This window comes from Pholis gunnellus (assembly GCF_910591455.1).
Source record: "Pholis gunnellus genome assembly, chromosome: 9".
NCBI classification, from domain to species: Eukaryota; Metazoa; Chordata; class Actinopteri; order Perciformes; family Pholidae; genus Pholis; species Pholis gunnellus.
Window position 1 is genome coordinate 24,429,106 of NC_136535.1, and position 23,164 is coordinate 24,452,269.

A 23,164-nucleotide genomic window follows, 5' to 3' on the forward strand; every position below is an offset into this window, starting at 1 on the left:
ACACAGAGATTGTTCCGCAGTAAAAACAAAAGTCTCAAATCGCCTGAAGAAGCTTCCTGGAGGAAGAGGTTAGCCTCTGTTAGCCGCTGTCGGGCTACACAAGCCAGGCACCAGAGTCCCGGGACGGCCGCAACCCTCCGAGGAGTCAAACGGGACGATGAAGAAGAAGGAAATTGGATAATGTTTTTAAATGTTAAAAAGAGTTTCTCAGTCTCCTCGGTTGTTGTTTTCACTCTCCGGTGTTTGTGCTCTTGTTAATGCGGGTTGCCACGGCGGTGCAGCCGGGGACGAACATATATTGTTGTTGTTGTTTGTTTGACACCGGTTCAAAGTGAGAGGAGACCGTCACAAGTAGCGGAGCTCCTCTCTCTAAACCCGGGTCGGCGCTCCCCGGCTGTGATTGGTCGAGAGGGGGTACACCGCGAGTACGCAGCGCGGCGCCGATTGGCTGTGGGGCTGACAAACTTTCGTCCTATCAGGAGAGAGAGACGCTGTCACAGTTCCGCTCAGATGGAACAGGGGCGTCGATTCACACAAAAACAAACTCAAAGTGACTTTATGGAGGAAAGCAGAGCAACAAATAATGACTGAGGAGGTATAATTATGTAGTTAATGTGTTTATTATTATTAGCACTGGTGGAAGAAGTATTCAGATCATTTACTTCAATAAAAGTACTACCAAGCTCTGAAAATACTCCAAAAGTCCTGCATTCATAACTGTACTTAAGTAGAAGTATGTAAGTAGGCAGCAAAATGTACCTAAAGTATGAAGAGTAAAAGTACTCACTGTGCAGTAAAATGATCCGTCAGTGTTTTACTGTTATATATATATATATATATATATGATGTGTTTTGGATGCTGTAGTATTGCTGCATGTTTTAACTCCTTTATGCACTGTTGGCTGGTTTAATTATATTCTATAAGATCCTCGTATTTGTAGCATCGCTGTCCTGTGTAAATAGTTTATGTAGCTTTAGGAGAAGTTTCTCAAATCGTAAAGGAACATTTCATCCTTTATAGTTTACCACAAACATTTAAAAAACCAACACATCTGGAGATACGTTGCTTTCACTGGACAGGAAGGGGATGGAAAACTGTAATCTATAAAGTAATTAAAGATGTCAGACAAAAGTAGTGTAGAGTAAAAAGTACTATATTTACCTATGAGGTGTAGTGGAGAAGATGTATAAAGTAGCATAAAATGAAAATACTCAAGTAATGAACAAGTTTACTTATTAAGAGTATTTGAGTAATTAGTTACATTCCACCACTTATGAGGTCACAGACGCACACTGGTCCTGGTGTGAGCTTTTTCCAGTAAATTACTGTCAATGAAAAAAAAATGTATATATATATATATATATATATATATATATATATATATATATATATAAATAATAAAGGATGTAATTAATACATAGACTGTCCATTGGTATATGCACTGACTTACATTAAATGTTACGCAATACAACAGACAATAAATACATTTCAATAACTTTTGCTTGTGACGTATTGCTTCTTTCTATTCAATGAAGGGGGGGGGGGAATATTAAGAAACACTCTCAGTCTAAAACCAGCTCTGAGAAGAACAAAAACAACAACAAACACACCTAAATGTATTAACATTTAGAATGAAATAATTGTTTTGTTGCATTATATTGTATGTCATCACAGACTCTATCTATGAATCTAAAGATAATATGATTTGATACCAAACACTTGCAGCCACGTTTTAACCAGCAAAGTAAAGTCAATATTGAGTCACTTTATCTCACATATAGGCCATCAACATGCTCCTGAAATGTTCGGCTAGTCTCGGATTGGGTTTCAGCTCTATAAGTGTAGAAACCAAAACCGAACCATGGATTCTGTCCTTATTCAACAAACCAGTAGCTAATGAGCCACATGTGTGACTTTTGCTTGTGCAGATCTTTACGCATTGATAAAAAAAAAAACATTAAACAAAATCACTGAGACTCCTCATCTTGTCACCAATCTGTGCGTAAAATCATCCGAAAAAACACGTCCAATGCATGCCGTCGCACACGAGCCCTAATTTGTTTCCACCCCGTGGCCTCATATATGACACAAATGGTGCTAAAGTGTGTGCACCTCGAGGAATTTATTGTGGGGTTTTCAGACCGAGCTCCAGCCGGCCGAGGACAGTCTGAATGGGGGGACGTGCGCCACAGCAGGATACGACGCCAGGGCGGCCGTAAAGACAGTCTAGAGATCAGTGCCGCAATGGACAAGTGGGTTTATTTGTATCCCCAAATGTGTAATAATCAGTACTGTCACCGCCCCAAAAAAGAGAATGAAAGAGCGAGGAGTTGTTTCTGTTCAAGTCCACCCACGGGCCCTGTAGTATCGTGTGTGTTACTATATAATCAATCACTGAAGCAAAGCTCTGAAATCAGAACATAAGATGTTTGTACGTCACCCCTCACCATTTCACCTTTAAAGCGCAGTCTCTGCACCAACGAACGAACAGGTTTTTTCCCCGATCAATTCAAATCTAATCATTATTTCAATGTACGTCTTGACTGTGGACACATGGCAGAGCAGCAGCAGCACGGGCCGACCCTTCATTCAGTGGAACAGGTGGGTTTTACCTCTTTAGGCAATCAAGGCGCAGTAATGAAGACAATCTTCGGGAAAAAAAATGTTGTGGATGAGAGTGGGGTTAGAAATATGTTGTTCTGCCTCTCCACCTCTGTGTGACTCATGCGAAACTAAAGCTGAAAAGCCCCCCAGCACCTGATCAGCCCTTTCATGGGGGATTCCCTGTCATTCACCTCCATTTACGCAGAGGTATCCCACAGGTTAAGTAGGTTTCAATTAACATTCGCCTCTTTTTAGTCGCTTTGGAAGAAGAAAGAATTAAAAAAAAACGCACTTCAAATGTTGACTTTGCTGTCAAAAAGAAGGCGCGCGGACAATAGGTGGACGCTGGGTTTAAAATAAGCGGGGGGCCCACGGGGGGTCTTTCACCTGCTCAGGGGGGATATGTCATTATCTTTTCACGAGGAAGATAATTATCTGTATCACGCGTGGAAATGAATGACATCACTGCAGGTTGTGAAAACGGCTTGAAGGAAGGAGAGGGGGAAACGCCAGTTAGTTTCTGACAGATCTTTTTCTTAACATTCGTATTAAAGCAGATAAGATGATAATAATCATCAAATGAGCGCTGTTGTGGGCTTCGGGCAAACAAGTGAATCCGCAACTGTTAACACGTGCAGCTTCTGATGTTCTGCAAGTCGAGCATCAGCATAAAGGAAGAACTATTAGGCTGCAAGTGATGTAATAGTAATGTTTGTTTTGTCTTATACTGAGACCATCAGTCTGACGAACGTGACGATTTGGGAGTGTCAGTGATCTTATTTGAAATTGGATATTACAGCCCAAAAACAAAAAACCAGAGGGGCAAATGGAAAACAGAGGAGGGCATGATGCATACCTCGGCCCCTTTCTTTAAAGGCGACACTGAATCTGCGTGTCCAATCCATTACCGGAGGATGAAATCCAAAGTCAGAATCTCTGCTTGATGAGAAATAAACGAGTTGCGTCACGTGCTCGTGCGTCGAGGCCATTTCGCGAGCACACAATTGTCACATCGATCAGTTAACATCGCACCCTATTACGGTAATAATTCAAAGATAAAGCCGATAATACATGGTGATGTCATTGAAATAATTATTTATATGTTTGACTTACAGTGAGTGTGATCTAAACTTTATTCTTAACACTTTAATATTTACTAATAGAGCAGTGAGTATGCAGGTACAATCCTGCATTAATTATTATCTGACTTATAAGTATTGTTTGTATTCAGGCATGAAAGAAGTATTTTGATATTAAGTAACAGTAACAGTACATAAGAATCAGAAGAAGAATGTAGTACTACTCAACAGTAAAAGTACTCATTAGCTATTATTGGAATATTACTACAGATTCATTAACTTGTTACACTGTTGGGTAATTTAATACAAGTTTAAAAACTCATAGTGTTGCATATAAAAAATGTATGAGAAAAGTATAAATGACAGCATGCAGCCAAAACAATATAGTGAGGTAAAAAGTATATCTTTCCTCTTGAGTGGGAGTACAAGTACCTCAACACTGTCGGCCTACAGACTCAGTAATATTCCATACATGTTTATATTATAGGTTAATATTGCTTATACTTCTTATAAAAGGCTGATAAATGTATTTATCATAGTTAGAACTGATTCATTGTCTCCTGACGCATTTTAAATGCAGTTTTGTTGAGTGTTTCAGTAAAAGTTTGTGTTTTTACTCCAAACTGAATACATCACCTTTGTAGCTCCTGACATGGAATACAAAAAACAAGAAACAAGTTAGAAGCTATACACGTAAAGTATGTTTATGCTACTGTGGTGCTTCATGTCTAACGAGAGCCATTGACATACATTAGCCAGACTTCCTCACAAAGAAACTCGTCGTCTCATCTTGTTTGATGACGGTAAAAGCGAGCACTCGCCTTAATCAGTGTAACTGTAGCTCGGCTCTGATACAATAGTCTTTAGTGTTGTGATCTGATCAGTTAACAGACTTGTTTACATGCTGCTGAGAATATGAAAGAGGGGGGGGGGGGGGGACAGCTTTAATTTACGGCCCATGAAACTTCTGTCCTTCATAGTAAGCTGTAATCAGACGGTGCTTTTCTATCTATTCTGTTGCTTTATGAGGGCTGAATGACTTCATTTATACGAAGGGAAAAAGGGAGCCTCACAGTTTATTAACATATTGAAAAAAAGTATTTACTTTTAATCAAGTTTCAGCCACCAGAAGTTTACACAACTGGACCTGCATGAGAAGTGCAATCAAGTTGACACATTCTTTTGACATTATTAATAGCATGTAGCACTGTGTGTCTACCAGTAGGGGGCACATTTGATCTTTGAGCCTGCACTGACACACTGGTTTAATATTTAACATGTGATTCCTATTTAAAACACAATGTGTTTTACTTGTGTGGCCATGGGATCAACTTGTTCACACAGTTATTATGTAAGACTGAGCAATGATTAGCAACAAAAGAGGCTTTTCTGTCCTGAGACAAATGACGGACGCAACCAGATATTCCACGTATTCCTTTATTACTGAAATGTGTTTTTTTAATTTATTTTATGTATGTAAAACAGCACATAAGGAACATTTCTCTGTGCAAATACTTTTTGGTACTTCAACAACAACCACAGATTCTCATTAAAAACCAAACGGTCCTCTGAAATAAATACAATATACGCTTACATTTAACAAAAAAAGGTGTTTTACCTCGTTACTTGAGTCAAATACGAGGGTGAAAGTGCATCATCTAAAAGTTTTTTGGGAAGAAGGGGGGGTTGGGCAGGATGATTGACACGAGCGTGGGACTCAGATTGGAGTGGGAGTTAACAATCAAGTTGAATTATTGTTGTTTTATTCCCCATGCAGTGAGGAGGGATACCATGAGTGTGTGCGAGGGCAACACGTGCTCACATTAAAACCACTTCGGTGTCCGAATCCTACACCGAGTGTTGACAGGAAGGTCGGGGGGGGGCAGAAACACAACACAGGCGTGTAACTCACATTTCTCAAACAAATAAGGTAGCACTCTTCTCCCCATATTCAAGAATAATAAATAAATAGTTGTATAGATTAGCAACGATTACACACACAGAATTTACCAACGGGTTCACAGTAATGTTGAGAAGAAGTTTCACGTTTTAGCCTTTTTGATGCGTGTGTTAGTTAAGTGTTTCTGTTTTATTTGTATTTCTGAGGGCAAAAAAACGTATAATGTGAATTTTATTCTGTTTTAGTTTAGGCAAATGTAATATTTGTTACTGAAATAACACAAACACATGAATCTCTCATATATGCCTCTTTCTGATCACAGCCACAAAGCTCATGGGGCTCGTAACGTTTGCAGATGTAATTAGGACTCCTGACAATCTCAAGAGGAACCACAGCGACACCAAATCTGTCTTTTACAAGTTGTTCACCGTGTCTGGCCTGGAAAACAGATGCTTTACATTCTCACACTTGGAGAGGAAGAAGAGGAGTGAACGTGGCGCTGAAGGTGGCCTGGCTTATGTCATCTATTCTGACCTCTCTTCAAAGCCGGATGCAAAGAGACACATTTTTCATTTGATAGGCAGCTCCGTGGTTGGAAACCCTGTTTTTCAGCTTCCGTTTGGTAAACGATGTGACAGAAAGAGGAGATCTCTGCCTGTACTGAAACTCCAGCTGGACGCCGTCTGCGGTAGGAGGCCCCGTGCACCATCGTGATCATACAGTGAAGTTTTGTTTTCGTTACTTCGTTCAGCAACAAAGGTGAGGTACACGAGTCAGGAGACACGATGTCCCTCCTGTTGATAAAAACAAAAGAAGTAGAAACAAAAAGCTGTGACCTTTCAGGAGCCTAACATGCACACAAAGTAGCCAAACACTTTCAAAATCACAAGCGAATCCCTTCGAGAAAACAAAAACAAATAAAACCCGGAAGAGGTGCAGTGTTCACGGTGAGAGAACAGGAAACAGAGGCATCCTTTAGGAAAAAGTTCAAGCACAAAAAGGTCATCAAGAAAGATGGACGACACCTTATAGTCCTGCTTCTCTGTGAGCTATTTACACGACTTCCTCGTTAGGGAGCGATACTTTGGAGGCTTCTCCTCCGTGAAAACCTAAATCCATCAGCTGAATTGTTAAATATCTGTACAGTACATTAGTGCTCGGTTGAGATATAAGAGTGGATCCTCGTGGACAGTTATCATACAGTGAGTGGCATTGTGGGAGATGCATATCATTTATAGCAGGAAAGGGCGGGGAGAGGAGGAGGGGGGGGGGGGGGGGAGTCAAAACCCTGGAAATAAGCACTTCACTAACATTCAGTCATCAAACCAGCTGAGATCCAACACCAGGGGTCAATACTGGCAATTCAAGTGCACAATTTAAGAACAAGATTATCAAGGATGATGTCGGCCTATTGCTCCAAACAACACGAAGGCCTTTTGGGTGTTTGCTATATAAGAAAAGGCCATTTTTGGACGAGATTTTGTTCCCTAGAAAAGGTAAAGGGAGCGGGAGAATCAGTTGCCAGTATTATGTACACAATCACACACACACACACACACCAGCGCCTGCGTCCAGAGTCAGAACCGGCGGCCGCGTCAGGCGTTTCTCCGGGAGTTGCTGGTGGCGGACGAGCGGCCCGTCTCGTGATCCGGTCTGTACTTGAGCCAGCAGATGAGCCACGTGACCACCACCGAGAACATGGCCAGGATGCTGGCCACCGACAGGCAAATGGGTCCCGCCGGCGAGGGCGGGATGCTGTGGCTGTGCACGAAGATCAGGCCCATGAAGAGCAACACCAGCATGGAGAGGAAGGAGAAGATCACGCAGACGCAGCCGGTGGTCAGCGCCACCCGCTTGCAGCTCTGGCAGCTGTCGTAGCGCACCGAGTCCTGGGAGAGGGTGGTGGCGGTGGACACGGTGGTGGACGGGGTCGTCTGGCCGACGCTGGACGTCCCCGACGCCTCCTCCCGGCGCAGGGCGACGAGCGCAGGGTGCAACGGGGGAGGGTACGGCGGCAGCGCGTCCTGGGGCAAGGGGTCCGAGTCGATGTAGAGCGGGAAATCCTCCGTCACCTTGGTGTTGTTGGGCAGGTTTTGGATCCGGTAATCTGGCACCGGGGTCCGGTGGCGGCAGACGGGGCAGCTGATGCGCCACGGCCGCTCCTCGCGCAGATGGAGCGTGTTCAGGCACTCCTCGCAGAACGTGTGCAAGCACTCGAGGATCTTCGGCGCGCGGCGGTCGAGGTCGAAGTAGTTGTAGCAGATTTTGCACTCGTACTCCTCGTAGGGGAACACCGAGGAGGCCTCACCGGGGGGTTCCGCTCCGCTCGGTGCCAGATCTACCTCTGCCATGTCATCTCTCGCCATTCACGCTCTCCGGCGAACACAAAGGGGAGCTGGCGGACAGATGCTGATGACGGTGCACGTCTCTCCTCCTCTCCCCCTCCTCTCCTCCCCGCTCATTGAAGCGCCATCATCCCCGCAGACATTGTTGATGTGGGCTATTTTTCTATATTTATATATCCATTAGCCTTCCCCCACTGCCGCGTGATGTATTACAGGGCTGCTGCCGCTCCGTCCAAATGATCGGGATCCCGGTTGAATATGAAAAAGAAAAGAAAAAGCTCTCGATTCCTGCTCGGCTGTGTGGGAATAGATGATGTAATGGTGGTGACTCCGAGCATCCCACAAAGAGAGAGAGAGAGAGAGATGATGATGATGATGATGATGATGATGATGTGTGCATCCCGTTAAAGAGAGAGCGTTGTTGTTGTTGTTGTCTCGTTTCCAGTGCTCTCGGTGTGGATCCACGCACTACGTACAGAGCATGCCAGGATGCGCTAATTTGGTCAAATGGGGGCGTCGATTCGCCGTTTCCGGTAACAACGAGCGTCTAAGCTCAACGTGTTCCAATCAAATACCTATTTTTGATTTACAGTGAGTCCACAGAGAGGAAAGAGGGATATGTATACACTTTAATATTCATAAGAGACCAGTGAGTAGTAAAATCCAGCATTAAGTATTATCTGACTTAAATATTGTGTATTCAGGTATGAAATAACTATTTTTCATATCTGTACTTCAGTAAAAGGAACAGTACAACTCCATCACAGCCCTGCATTGACATTTTACTGAAGTAAAAGTGCTGTACATGTAGTACTAGTCTATACTTCAACAAATAAAAGTACTCATGTAAAATGGCCCCATTCAGAGTTATTTATTCTAATCATATTTAGCTATTATTGGAATGTTACTACAGATTCATTAACTTGATAAACTGTTGGGTAATTTAATACAACACGCTTAAAAACTCATTGTGTTGTGTATAAAATCTTGATAAGAAAAGTATAAAAAACAGCAGTCAAATAAATATAGTGAGGTAAAAAGTATATTTTTCCCCTGAGTGGGAGTATAAAGTCTCGTAAAAAGAAAATGGCCTCAAGTACAAGTAAGTACCTCAAAACTGTAGGCCCACCTACAGTAACCTTCCATAAATGTGTATTATAGGATAATATTGCTTAAACTGCACTGTCTTACATTACAAGGGGTTGAGTGGAACAATGTTGACTAAATTATTCAATTCATATAAAAAAAGGGAAGTCAAGTTTATGAAGAGACTAAAGTTTCACATTTGTTCAATAAATCACGTCAAGAATCATTTGGAGCGGCTTCAGGCTTCTCATTATGTTGGTCTATAGGCCTACATGTTGTATTTGAACACTAATAAACAAAGTTAGACTTAAAGAAATATGTTTTAAAAACATATAAGAAATACTGCTCTTATACTAAAAGCCTTTTAATCATGAAAGAATCACAAATGAAGCTGCAGTCAGCTGACAAGTAGGTCATTGAAGAGGCTCAAATGATGTGAAACCCAGCGGTCACATTCTTCAAACTGACTCACACTCACAAGATTTGGCTCTGAAGCTGACGGCTACAAATTGTCAGAAAAAGTTTTGTTCATTCTATTTACAACACTGAGACAAGTATGAGTACCAGGTCAGATGTGACTTTAAGACACGCTTGGTGCTACGTGTTATACGATAAACATCCTGCTGTTCATTCCCATGACGTGACAAATGAAAAATGATCTTTTCAGCCCTACAATTGGCAAAAGTGTTATAACGAGAGGGGAATACAGTTCTGAATTAAGGGGTCGCCCACATTGACACAGTCCTCTTTTAGACACAAGCCTCACTGACCCAAGGAAACTAGCTTGACCTCCAGCTGATATTCCATTCATCACATGGTCATTCTCATATCCAATATGCAGAGTTGTTGGTGAACATGTGACTAAATCCTCTTTTATTTCTGGCACATTGATGCTGAGTGTTCCCCGGACTCAACTTTACAGGAACTCGTCCTCTGAATGTTGCTGTTTTGTGATTTCTTTAGAAAATGACCAAACAAATTGCTGGATCTCTGTTGGCGGGCGACTGATAACAAACAGAAGCAGCGCAGTAGAGCCTGAAGCCTTCTACACACAATTCCACAGCCTCATTACCATGGTGATGGTTAGGAAGCTGATGATGATGGAGAATCATCTTTTAATAATGTAGTCTTATTTTACCACAATTCACTGCAGCAGTTGTACGCAGAATGACCTGTTGCACTCTAAATTCTATTATTTGGCTCAATATGGTCTGTTGTATTATAACTGACCATTATATACATACATTATATTATATTATAAGTGACCTTATACAATATTTAAATGTCATATCTCATGTTAATACAATTGAATCCCACATCAGCCTGGTTTAGCTCACTTACTTTACAGCCTTATATTTACACGTTACTTATTATGGGCAAGCTGTTACATTGCAATAAAACTGACTTCTGCATGCCTTAAATACTGTGTGATAACGGGTGAACCATCCCCGGATAAAGGTCGGATAAACTTGGAAGACTTACCTGTTCAGTCTCCCCACTAGCCCCGCCCCGCTGCGCACACCTGCGTCGCACAGCAGCCGCACCTGTACGCAGCTCTGCGCCCTGCCCGCGGTGCAAACATCGACCCTGTGTAGGTCAGAGTATCCACATCCACTCCTGCCTCTTTCCCCCACCCCTGACATGCTGCAGTCCTTGGCTTACCTTCACGACTCGGAGCTCGTGGCCCGGTTCCAGAGACGATGCGGACTCGTCCTCGTCGAAGCCGCGCGTCATGATCGCAGCCGAGGGAGGACGCGCGCTCCGACTGGAACCACGGTCCACAACGGCGAACCACGTGGTGGACAGCAGGAGGGAAGTCGGGACCACCAGGATCAGAATTCAAACTTTAAACACAAGGAGAACGGATGTGCTGTTAGTGTAAGTCTGACAAAAGTTGGTCCACTAAGTGCTTTTAACCTTTAAATGATTTTAATTCACAAAGAGAAACCACATTGTCCATTAGCTACTATTTGCATTGGATTCCTTCAACATGTGAGATTAATTTAAAAGGAATAAATGGACAAAGATGTTGGTTCTAGGAAGTAAGAGCTATACGTGCAACAGGTTTACTCGCCCAGTAACGGATTTAAATAGTATGCAAACCAAACAGTGACTGGCTTTTCTCGTTTGTCTGGGTGTCTGAGTCAGCCTCGAGATCCTCATCGGCACAATGCCAAGGCGCGTGGGATGTTTACATTCTTCTGTGTCTTCCCTTCTCTTATGCAAACTATTTATGTGGGCTACTGACGAGTTGAAGAGGAACACAGAGGAGTTACTCACAGGCTCAGATGTTGAGGATGGGATTGATGTTGTGCAGGAATTTGGAGCTCCTTCTGGGTGGTGTTCAGTTCGGACATTGTTGTACGTTTATGCATATACAATAGTCAAATTAATTTCTTTAAATTCAAATCAAAGTGGCGTAGGTTTATGCAAATATAACCGAAGAAACTGATGGATGAGTTTGTTTTATGGCATTGCAGTTTACTCGTTGAAACAGTTGTATAATGTCTTTGATGGTTAGACCCACATCATCAGGGTTATCTTGGGTTGGGCATGGAAACTACAGATGCATGACAGAAAGTCTGCGTTATGAATTGGAGGTGTGGAGTTTGAAAGAAGTGTGGAATTTATAGGAGGTAAGGGGGTTTAATGAAAGAAGCCAATGTGTTGCATTTTTTGGAACGTGATGCTTAGAGGCTAACGGTCTCGACCTCGCTGCATCGATGTCTGACCACTCTTTTTTGGTTTCTCCCTTGGAGGAGTACCCTAACCTTGTGCACATGCAATACAAATGTGTGCTTGGTATTTATTTGTGTGCTACTTTCATCATTTGAAGAGAGAAAAACAGCAGATTCTGAATTGCTGGCTGGTAAAAATAATGAAATGTGACGAAAAGAAGCTGCAAACAAACAAAAAAGGTGACGGGTGTGGAGCCAACGTAGGGTGTGGCTGCACTGTTGGCTATTAGATGTAATCTGATATCTTTCCAGGGGCCTCATTACAGAAAAATATCCAAACTGCTTGTCTTATCTTCACTAAAAAATCCTATCTTCCTATTACAGAAATAATTCCTGAACTCGTGGCTGTGTCCTTAACTGAAGAAACCCTGACTCTAAGTAGAAATGTAATTGTCCAATCAGCACTCGTCCTGTCATGCCTGTGTTTTTGATTAGAATGCACCGGTTGGCTACTCAAGATGGACCAGCCGTCATATCATTGGCTCTTACTTGTCTTTGGCTCGCTAGCTTTAATGCTATCATGCACAAAAAATAAATAAAAGGTGGTTAACTACGAGGAGTCCGAGGCACTAATGGTCTCGAGTGATGAGGGGAAATCCCAACTTTTACTGGACGTTTCTCTTCCCAACTATCTCAATTAACCCTCATCAGAGCCGGACATCAAATGTAATGGTCTTGGCAGTCGGTCCGGGAGATTTTAAGCGTTCTCCCGTCTTCATTGTCATCACCATGAAGGCCTAACAACCGTGCTGCTTCCATTTTTAATAGCTATTTTGAATTCAGGACATCCTGATTTAGGAATCATAATTTGGGAAATCACAAAGTTAGGATGGTTCTGTAATGGCTGAATTACTATCCTAAGATCAGTTAGTTGTTTTTTTAAACTTAGGAAACATGTTTCTATAATACCAAAAAATGTCATCCTAAAGATGAGATATGATTTAAAATTTCTGAATTTTCCGGTGCATCACCTTTAGTGTTAATCTGTGTTTATTCTCTGCAGGCCTGCAGCAGACCTCAGTACGAGGTGAGGAACTGGCCTTTGCACTTCCTCTTCCTGTTGTCGGCGGGCCTGGGGCACGAAATCTTCTACATCACCTGTCTGCCTTGCATTCACTGGAGCCTGGACCCGTTCCTGTGCCGACGCCTCGTGAACATGTGGACCGTAAGTCACAGCTGGAGGGGGACATGTGCGCATCGGTCCGATGTCCGTTGGTTCCACAATGCCACCTCTCTTCTCTCTGCTCTTCATCTCCCTCACTTCACCTTTCAACCTCCTTTCATCCCCCCCCCCCCCCCCCTTCCAGTGACCTGTCTCTGACACCATCATGTTCATATATCCCCCAGGCCTGAGGGGCCAGCCTGGCCGAGGGCCCTTGACACGGCGAGAGGCCACACACGGGGACTCATTACCGAATATAAGAGTCTCCCCTTTTTTTAAAGATATTTACTCTGACAGAATCCAGCACATAACGACAAGACGGCCTGAAAACCCGTCAGACGTGAACCCGGAGGGAGCGTATTTGACACTTCATAGAGACACACAGTCGGCCATACACCCTCTCTCCTGCACTGTGCGTGATGGGCAGTGTGTTTTTGTGCCCTTTGTGTCCCCGCCTCGAGCGCTGGGTGGCTGCCCTGTGTCTGAACCCCTTGTTTGGACCCCCCCCCCACCCCCCCCACCCCCAGGGGGAAGAGACACCATTCTTCTGGCATCCTGGCTTCACCAGGCCGCTGTTTGAACTCCTTTTTAAACTGCACATAAACAGCAACACACACATACACAGACGCGCATGCTCGCACTCCCCGCCTTAGCCTCCTAAACACACTCATCGCCGTCCCTCTAGTTAGACATTACCAGCTCCACTCTTGTGTTCTCCTCCCTCCCTCCCCCCCCCATAATCTACCAGCAGAGTGTTTTATCGGCCTCATCAGCGCTCTGAGCTTTCTCTCTCTCTGTGGAACGAACATTTGGTCTGTCAGCCCTCGGGGCGCATCACCCTGCACTCCCAACTTCTAACAGCACCCTGCCATTGTGCTGGTGGAGTTATCTGAGGGTTCACGGAGGGATTGAGCGCTTTCTTTCTTTCCCCTCCGTCTCCGTCTCGCACGCAAAAACTGGCAACTCACGCCAACATCTGAAGTGCACCCATGCACATTTAGACTGGTATGCATGAGCACACACATCGCAGGTCCATTACTGAAAAACACACTCATTATACCCCCCTCCCCCCATCCTCTCCCTCCACCTTGTGTCCTTCACTACTCTGTTACCTTTACTTGCAGCGTGACTTTGGTTGACTTAGAAAACAGTAGCTGTCATTAAACATATGGTCATGAATTACATTGCCGTGTCGTACGGCATTACAGTAGCACAGTGTTATGCAAATCATGCACCTACTGTGCTGTTTGGAATATCAAAACCCATCTAGTTGCACACACAGGGCATGAACTATGACGCGGACAGCAGGAGAATGTTTAGAGAAGGAACTGCACTCACTTTATTCCCAGAAGACGAAACTTGACCAGCCATCAGTGACGAAGACCAGAGGTCAGAATCTGTCCGTCTATGAATAAAACGGCAGTGTGACTCTGCCCTGTCGTAACTACAAGGAAGGTCACTGCTGTACTGGCAGTAATACCTACAATCGTCGGCCACAAAGTGCTTGAAAATGACCAGGACGAAAAATGCATATCATGACTGTTCCAGTCCGGATCAGTTGGTGTTGACAGCTGGCAGATAAAATGATAGAGTGTGACATGTAAAGATTGTAAGACTTCAGATACAGTCATTAACTTCTCAGTCTGCAGGTATGATGGAAGATGGCCCATTGTTCCGACGGCCCAATAGTCCGAAAAATGACGCATTCTACCAAAACCCAACTCGTTTTCCCGAAAACAAACAATTGCTCCGAAAATACACACTCTCCTTGCCACAGACGCACATGGCTAATTATTCTGCGTCATCAGACATAAACCAAACCAACTCAACCAATGAAGGCTAATGAGTACTAGCCAATCAGAAGCAGAGTAGGGCGGATCATGCCTTTGCTATAGTAAAAAAAGAAAATAGTACCTGGGAAGGTCTGATGATGTCATTCTGCATAATAATTAGCCATGTGCTTCTGTTTGGTTGTATTTTCTGAGCAATGGGCGTTTTTTTTGTTTGTTTGTTTTTCAGGATAACAAGCTGGTTGACAAATGGGCTTTCGGTCCAATTTGTGGACTAATGGGATTTTTTTTTTTGGACTATTGCCGTTTTGGGATAATGTGCTGTCTGAACAATGGCATAATGTTCTCTACCTTTGTTTAGCATGACGGCAAGCTAACATTTGCTAATTTAAACTACTGTATAAACTACAGAAGAGGCTGATGAAAATGTAGTTAGTTTTGCAGGTATAAGTATTGAGCAAATACAATTTTTGACCTGATATTTGTTATTGTTAGCATGCTGACATTAGCATCAGCCCTCTGTGAAGAGTTCTAGGAACAACATGGTGCCAAACCCCCAGGTCTGTTCGATGGCCACATCTGACCATCGAAATACAAGAAAATCTAAAAACTAGAGATTGAGATCATAAACTCATGTTTACAATGTTTACTGAGGTAATAAATCAAGAGAGAAGTAGAGTCATTTTCTCACAGACTTCTATACAACCAGAGGAGTCGCCCCCTGGTGGACATTAGAGAGAATGCAGCTTTAAGGCATTTTAAGGCGCTATTCACTTGTCATACCCGTAGGTTGCCGTCCCACGTTCTGCTTCACATCTTCCCTCGCTCACGTGCTCCCCACTTTTGAGAACTACTATTGAGAGTGCGTGAAAACCATTTGCTGCAGTTATTTATTTATTTTTGCATTAATGGAGAAGTGAAGGCCGAGTCAGCCGAAAACAGTACAAAAGCAATATAAGAAAACAGGCGGATTGGAAGTCCATAAGCAGGATAGTAAAGGCTGAGTGCAACTTTAAAACTGGACCCAGGAGAAATTCTCCCGCCTCTTTAGGGCTCTCTCAGTAACAAACCATGCTGTGAGGATATTATAGAGAAACTCTTGCATATCTGCAGAAAATACTTCTTGGTTCATGAGAGCAGGCTGCTGCATGAGTCCCAAAATACCCGTTGATCTAATGGGCCTCGATGTGCTATTGATGACTTCTACAGTCAGTAAAGTTAAACTTCTACATGGTTTTACATGAAAAACTAAGATCTTTATGAAGCAGAAATGTCACAGATATGATACTGCTTTGTGCGCACAGATCGATCATCAGATGTCATTTTATCCACACAACTTTAAGTTACCAGTGCCTTGGTGGTCAAAAGTATGAACCAGGAACCAAATCAGCCATCAATCATGTTGCTGTGACACAAAATAAACATCTTGTGTTTTTTCTCCATACAAACCTGTGACCTGTAGCGCCTCTACCCTACACACACACACACACACACACACACACACACACACACTCTCTGATCCACATGTTGACAGATCAAAGTCCAAAGCTGCACTGGCGGCCTCGATCAATACACTTATTCACGAGGAAACACACACTCAAGCACAACTCTCTCTCTCTATGCGTGTGCGTGTGTGTGTGTGTGTGTGTGTGTGTGTGTGTGTGTGTGTGTGTGTGTGTGTGTGTGTGTGTGTGTGTGTGTGTGTGTGTGTGTGTGTGTGTGTGTGTCTTGAACTGTCTTTAACTCTTCCCTTTATGTGACCAGACTTAGCCTGGGTCAGTCCTTTTGATGTGAATTGTACAAAGACACCAATGAGACGCTGGCTCATGAGCCAGTTGAATATAATGTTTGTGTTGATGGTGTGTGTGTGTGTGTGTGTGTGTGTGTGTGTGTGTGTGTGTGTGTGTGTGTGTGGGGGGGGGGGGGGGGGGGGGGGGGTGAGGGTGAGGGTGAGGGTATCATATCATGCGAGCACTTGAACTGGGAGGCAGATTAATTGTGTGAAGGCAGGGAGGGGGCGGGGCACAGTGCATGATGTGCACACAGTATGGCTTGTTGTGTGAATACGTGGTGAATGCATGAGGTCAGACGTGCTAAATGGGTTCACCGTTGTCTGTCCTCTGTTTATTGTCCACCTCATGGAGCCAATTATTCTGTCTGGGTGCACGCGTGTAGATACAGTGTATGTAGATGCCAATATGTGTAATAATAAACTTTATATTAATGCATTTGTAGAGGACAAGGAGATGTAAAATAAGGATTGAGCTTTTTGGTCAGAACAAAACATCATTGTTGGAAGGTTTAATCTCATTCGCTCTTATTCATGTTTATTTAGCTCTCTTGTTTCTCAACCATCAAAAAAAATAAATGATATGTACACTCTTTACTGTATACTTTTGTGGACGCTTGGTCAAAGACGCTAAACTCCAAGTATGGAGCTAGAGACTGGAATGGAGGATGTCGCATGCTGTACAGATTGTAAAGCCCTCTATTGCAAATTTTTGATTTGTGATATTCAGCGACACAAATACATAGAGTTGAATATTGAATTTGAGCAGGCTTTGGTTGCATGCAGGTAAACTGTCCCTCTGGAGAGCTAAATAGGTGGAACGTATTGACCGAAATGCAATCTGAGACGATGGTTTAGCTTTCATTGGTTGACAATGAGCTCGTAAACTAGCTAACTGTGAAACAACCCAGTCGTACCGGTCGTCTCCCAACTCCAACTACAGTCTCGCGTCTCCCCTCCAGCCCCTCGCTCCCAAAAACGTATCTGTCGTCAGACCGATGGGTTCTGAGATTGAACGGTCTGGCTCCAACTCTGTGCTTAATGCACAGATATGGGATCAATCTTCTTATTGAACTGAGGGCCTTTCCCAAACTATTCCCTGAAGGGAAATCTTAATGCCACAGCCCACAACGATATCTCAGAGAGTGTGCTTCCAACTGTGTCAACAGTTTGGGGAAGACATGACAATGTGCACAAAGCAAAGCAAAGCCCATAAAGAAATGTTTTCTCCCAGTTTGGTGTGAAAGAACCAGACAGTAACCATAAATAAGTCAGATTGTATAGAAGTCTATGAGAAAATGACTCTACTTCTCTCTTGATTTATTACCTCAGTAAACATTGTAAACATGAGTTTATGGTCTCAATTTCTAGTTTCAAGTCTTCTTCAATACAGCATGATGTTCATTTAGTAAATGATGGTCCATTTAGAGTCAAACAGACCATAAAGCAGGGGATGCTTTAGGGGCGGGGCTACACGGTGATTGACAGGTCTCTACCAGAGCCGTATACGGCGTCTCTACGTCACTCCTCCGCAGTCCAAATATGGTTACTTCCGTTCAACGGTTGCAAAGAGCCAAGATGGCTACGGCCCTAATCCAAGATGGTGACGGTCAAAACGCCGAACTTGATGCTTCAAAACGGCAGTTCACAAACCAATGAGTGACGTCACAACGAATCCATCCACTTCTTATATACAGACGTATTAATGAGTTAACGCGATAATAACGCGTTAACTTGCCCAGCACTAGTATATATACAGTGTGTGTATGTATATATATATATATATAACTCCCAGACTGGACAACACCGTGGTATAGCGACCAGTCAATCCCAAAGGTAGCCCCGCCCTAAAGCATACCCTGATTAATCGTCTGTTTTACTAGTTTGAAGAAGAAGACTTGAAACTAGAGATTGAGACCATAAACTCATGTTTACAATGTTTACTGAGGTAATAAATCAAGAGAGAAGTAGAGTCATTTTCTCATAGACTTCTATACAACCAGAGGAGTCGCCCCCTGGTGGTCATTAGAGAGAATGCAGGTTTAACGTATTGGGAAGAACTGGCCTGCACTGAGCCCTAAACTCAACCCCATCCATCACCTTGTGGGATGCACTGAAACACTGACTTCGAGGCCGGCTTTACCGCCCAATATTTGGACCTCACTCTTGTGCCTGAATGGGAGCACATCCCTGCAGCGATATGTTCCAAAACCTCTGCCTCCACTCTCAGTGCAGCCTATTAATACCCACAGTTTGGGGAAAAGAGTGTGTGTAATGTTCTGGTGTTCACAGATTTCTTCCCCATTCTGTGTGCTCCATCGTCTCCATCTCTATCTGTGGGCCTTTTATACGTCCACAAGCGGGTCAGCCGACCTTTTTATTTTTTATCCATCATTTGCCATGGGAACAAGCATTTCCTGATTACAGTGTCAGTAGAGATGGTAATGACAACCTGTCCATTCTCTCCCTTAAACACACACATTAGTGTCCTGAGCCTCGCTCTGCGCTCGCTGCCTCCCTGCTCCTCGCTAAGACAGCCATTCATTAAATATACAAGGCAGAGCTTTAAATAAACCTGGAGCCGGAGCAGGCCGCCCCTCCGAGGGCCGCTGGGGATCTCATGAAAGAGAATAGGCAGCACATTTGGCAGGGCACACACACACACACACACACACACACACACACCGACACCTATACAGCATCACACACACACACACACCTTGCACTGAGTGTGTCATTCTGTCAAGAGCCCTCTGTCTGACCCGCGCCAGCTGAAGACGCTGTGTCAGCAGATCCGGCCTTCTTCAATTCTCAGGTTCTTACAATAGATTTAGTTTCTGTGTGACTGCAGCATCTGCACTTTATACCAGAGGTGGGTCTCCACTCTTGCACAGTCTTTTTTTTTTTTTTGGAGTGGGAACAGTGATTACTTATTTATAAGACTGTGTGGTAAGTTTTAGAGCAAAGCCTTATCTTTGCTTCCTCTACTCATTATTTTATCATCTTCCTCCTCTGATTTCAGCGCTCTGCAGTTCTCTCTGTCCTTTCTGCTGTTTAATATCACGTCAGGTATAAAAGATAAATATATATTGTATCAAGCCAACAGTACTATCTAAATGATAAAAAAAAAAAATGTTTTATTTAAAAATAGTATAAAAACATGTTTAACGAATTTGACGTAAAGCAATAATTAAACACCAAAGTACGTTTACATTTTGTCGTGACTTATCGTTTGGAAGGGCCTTCATCTTTACAAGAGGTAATAGTAAAAATATAATATATCATTTTGTATCAATTCAGAGTGTTTTCCCTAAAAATGACACATTGAGGGAATAATCTTAAAAATAAAAACGCCACCTGGACACAATAAGATATTTGGTCGTCTCTCCTCTCACAGTTGGTGATGTACGTCGGCCAGGTGATGAAGGACACGCTGAAGCTGCCTCGCCCTCTCTCGCCCCCCGTGGTGAAGCTGGAGCCGCGCGTCGACGCCGAATACGGGCTGCCCTCCACCCACGCCATGGCCGCCACCGCCATCTCCTTCACGGTGTTACTGAGCGCTCCGTCCAGGATACAGGTGAGCATTCGCCGACTAAATGCAGTAAGACGGCATTAAAAGACTTACTAAAAATACAGCACTTAAAACGCAAATATATTGCTCCGTAGCCGAACGTGCAACAAATCTATGATGCGGTTTAAAGCGAGTGAGTCAAAGTCATCAAGCAGAGTGAGGGGATGGTGAAGAATGACCGAAGAGATCATTGACATCCAGTCTTGAACCAAGACGAGGGTTAGAACCACCTCGTGTGAGTGAAGTTCTACACATAGACAACCCCGTCTGGTGTGGAACAGTCAGTTTAAGTAGACGAGGAGAAGGTAAGACACAGACACGGTTTAAAAGCTCAGCAAAGCTACTAAGTGGGGATTTACAACGAGGATTCGGAGTGTACGTTTAACCGTAATTGTGACATATATGTCATTAACGGTGCTGTTAAATTGCCGATTTAAATTGCCGATCCGAATGAGCCGCTTCTCGCTCAAATGAAATAGTTGTGAGTTTGAGGCACTGGGAAGTCTGTGGACGACGGGAGCAGAGTGGGATGGAAGGGAGTGGCCCCCGCTGTCCATCACAGGGTCCCGACTGAGCCTGTTGGACAATGGGCAGGGAGGGGCGGGGCCAGCAGTCACCATCAGTCACACCCGGCCGCTGTTTGGTCTTCTGATGGACTCGACCGAGTCAATGACTGTCAGTCCGCGTCTCCTCCTCCTCCCGACTCTTCCCCCTCTTTATGTCTCCCACTCTACTGCAAAGTCAATAAAACACTCAGTGGCTCAATCATAGGCTGTCTTAATCCCCACACTGTGTTTTTAATGAAGGATCGAGTGAATGCCCAACCCTGGTTTTACAGCCTCAACAGCTGTCTGCTTGATTTGTGGTCAAATCACAGCAACTATTCGCCTATGATTTTCCTCGCACTGCCGTTCTCTCAAGGTCAGACGAAATCATCCCGGCAACCCCCCGAGACAACCCCCGCGTACAGTAGAGCACTTAACTGTGGCCTGGAATTCCTCCAGGATTCCCCCCTGAAAAGAAAAAGAGCCGTAGATGAGTAGCGAGCTGCTGCAGCAGAGAGGCTCCTGAATAGCCACAAGGCCTCGGGGCAGCTCGCCCCGGTTCCCCCGGAGCAGGTCGGAGGTCACGACAGTCAATCACAGAGTGCCCCCCCCCCCCCCCACTCCTGTCCCCGGCATCCTTTGTGGCCATTCAAAAAAAAATCTCTTCATGAACTACCAGTGAATAGGCTTCCAGCTGCAAAAGACAGGAAAAGACACAGGAAGAAAAAAAAAGGCAGAGAGGAGGGAGGGGAGGTGAATGAATACACAAGGCCTCTCTTCTCACTGTTATTGAAATGGTGGTGGTGGTGGTGGTGGGGGGGGGGGGGGGGGGACAAAAACCTGCCGCTTTAGGTAAAAGGAGGGAGGGCAGAGAGGATGGAGAGACAGTAGAGGAATAAAGGAGCAGCGGCTTGATGACGGGCACTACGTCAACCCGACAGAGGAGCTACACGTCGCCATTAAGAGGATTGACGAACGGATGATTTGATCACAAGCTAAGGGGGGGGGGGGGGGGGGGGGGGATAGGGGGAATAGGGTTTAAAAAAAAGAAAATAAACACTAAATGAGAAATGTGTTTTTTACTGAGGAATGTTTTCACGTGACGCACAACGTCTCTACTGTCACAGATTTCAGCGTTTGGTTAGTGATCCAAGTTGTGTTTGTGTCCCAGTTCCAGTTCGAGGTGGGTCTGCTGATCGCTCTGACGCTGTCGTCTCTGGTGTGTCTGAGCCGCCTCTACACCGGCATGCACTCAGTGTTGGTGAGCTAGTCCCTCCACACACACACACACACAAGCACACACACATATATATACTGCAGCGTAAAACATTCAAGCTCAACGCAGGATTCATAATTCATCAGTGGCTGGTTAAGCTGTCTGGCTGAGGCTTTGATCCAAAACACCTTCCATTTGAAACATCTCACTGTAAGGTGAAGTTATATAAGTTTCTTTAGATGAGTGATGTCTAAGTGCATATTTATCACATTTATCAGGGCGGAAAATACAGATTTGACGATAATTGTTTCCCCTAAATGTAGAAAATGATTTACCGTTTTGGGACATTACGCTTTTTGCATTCTTGCCGAGAGTTAGAAGAGAAGTTTGATACTCGAATATCTGTCGGCTAAAAATACTAAAACCAGTAGCCAGTTAGCCTAGCTTAGCACAAAAACCAAAAAGTCTAAAATGAACGAAATCTACCTCTAAAGCTCACTAATTAACACATACGAGAGTGGTATTGATCATTGCAATTAAAACTTTGGCTTTAAGCATTTTTATTAACTGTTGTCTCATTATTGTGCCTTCAGGATGTGATCTGCGGCGCTCTGCTCTCCGCCATCATCCTGTTCCTCACCTACCCGTACTGGGAGGCCTTCGACCGGTTCCAGCTCACCAGCTCCGTCTCCCCCATCGCGGCGCTGATGCTGCCTCTCCTCCTCAGCTACACGTACCCGGAGCTGGACCGCTACACCACCACGCGGGGGGACACCACCACCATCCTGGGAGCCGGGGCCGGCTGCTCCGTGGGCTACTGGGTGAACCAGCAGCTGGGTCAGACCTTTGAGCCCCAGGGGGCGCTGCCCGTACCCTTGCCCGCGCTCACCGCCGACGCGTTGGCGCTAGGTGGCGCCCGCTTCCTCGTGGGGGTGGCGGCGTTGCTGGGAACTCGGCTGGTGGTGAAAACGGTGACCCTGCAGGCGCTGTATTCGTGGTACGGAGTGCCGAGGAACGACGGCGGTGCCAGGAGGAGGAGGGAGATCGAGGTGCCGTACAAGTTTGTCACGTACACGGCTGTTGGACTTGTCAATTCTATATTAGTCAATAGAGTGTTTATTCTACTGGGGCTGCTATGACCTTTCCATAACAAATGTACCTTATATTTATTTCAATGTTTTTACACGTTAACCCAGCTGTGACTGACTCACACAAACGTAACTGAACTGAAAGCAAATAAAATGTTTTGTGATGACATTTTTTTTGACTTGATCATTATTTGACTAACGTAGTCGAGGCTGGAACACGGTGTGCAATGAAGCAACACATTTACAATGT

The 23,164-nt window shown here is 44.4% G+C and overlaps 2 protein-coding genes across 2 annotated transcripts; one reads left to right on the top strand and one right to left on the bottom strand.

Annotated features, from left to right (window-relative positions):
• Nucleotides 1-7,179: 7,179 nt before the first annotated feature.
• On the bottom strand, nucleotides 7,180-7,950 carry rnf228 (ring finger protein 228; the record flags this gene model as incomplete). Its single annotated transcript, XM_079166835.1, has 1 exon — nucleotides 7,180-7,950. The coding sequence occupies one exon, from the start codon at nucleotides 7,948-7,950 to the stop codon at nucleotides 7,180-7,182; it is 771 nt and encodes a 256-aa protein (XP_079022961.1).
• Nucleotides 7,951-10,567: 2,617 nt separating this feature from the next.
• Nucleotides 10,568-23,083, top strand: sgpp2 (sphingosine-1-phosphate phosphatase 2). The gene is made up of 5 exons (XM_079165936.1): nucleotides 10,568-10,893; nucleotides 12,757-12,918; nucleotides 19,892-20,071; nucleotides 21,782-21,871; nucleotides 22,420-23,083. Exons 1-5 carry the CDS (start codon nucleotides 10,657-10,659, stop codon nucleotides 22,963-22,965), a joined length of 1,215 nt encoding a protein of 404 aa, XP_079022062.1. The 5' UTR covers nucleotides 10,568-10,656; the 3' UTR covers nucleotides 22,966-23,083.
• Nucleotides 23,084-23,164: the final 81 nt, after the last annotated feature.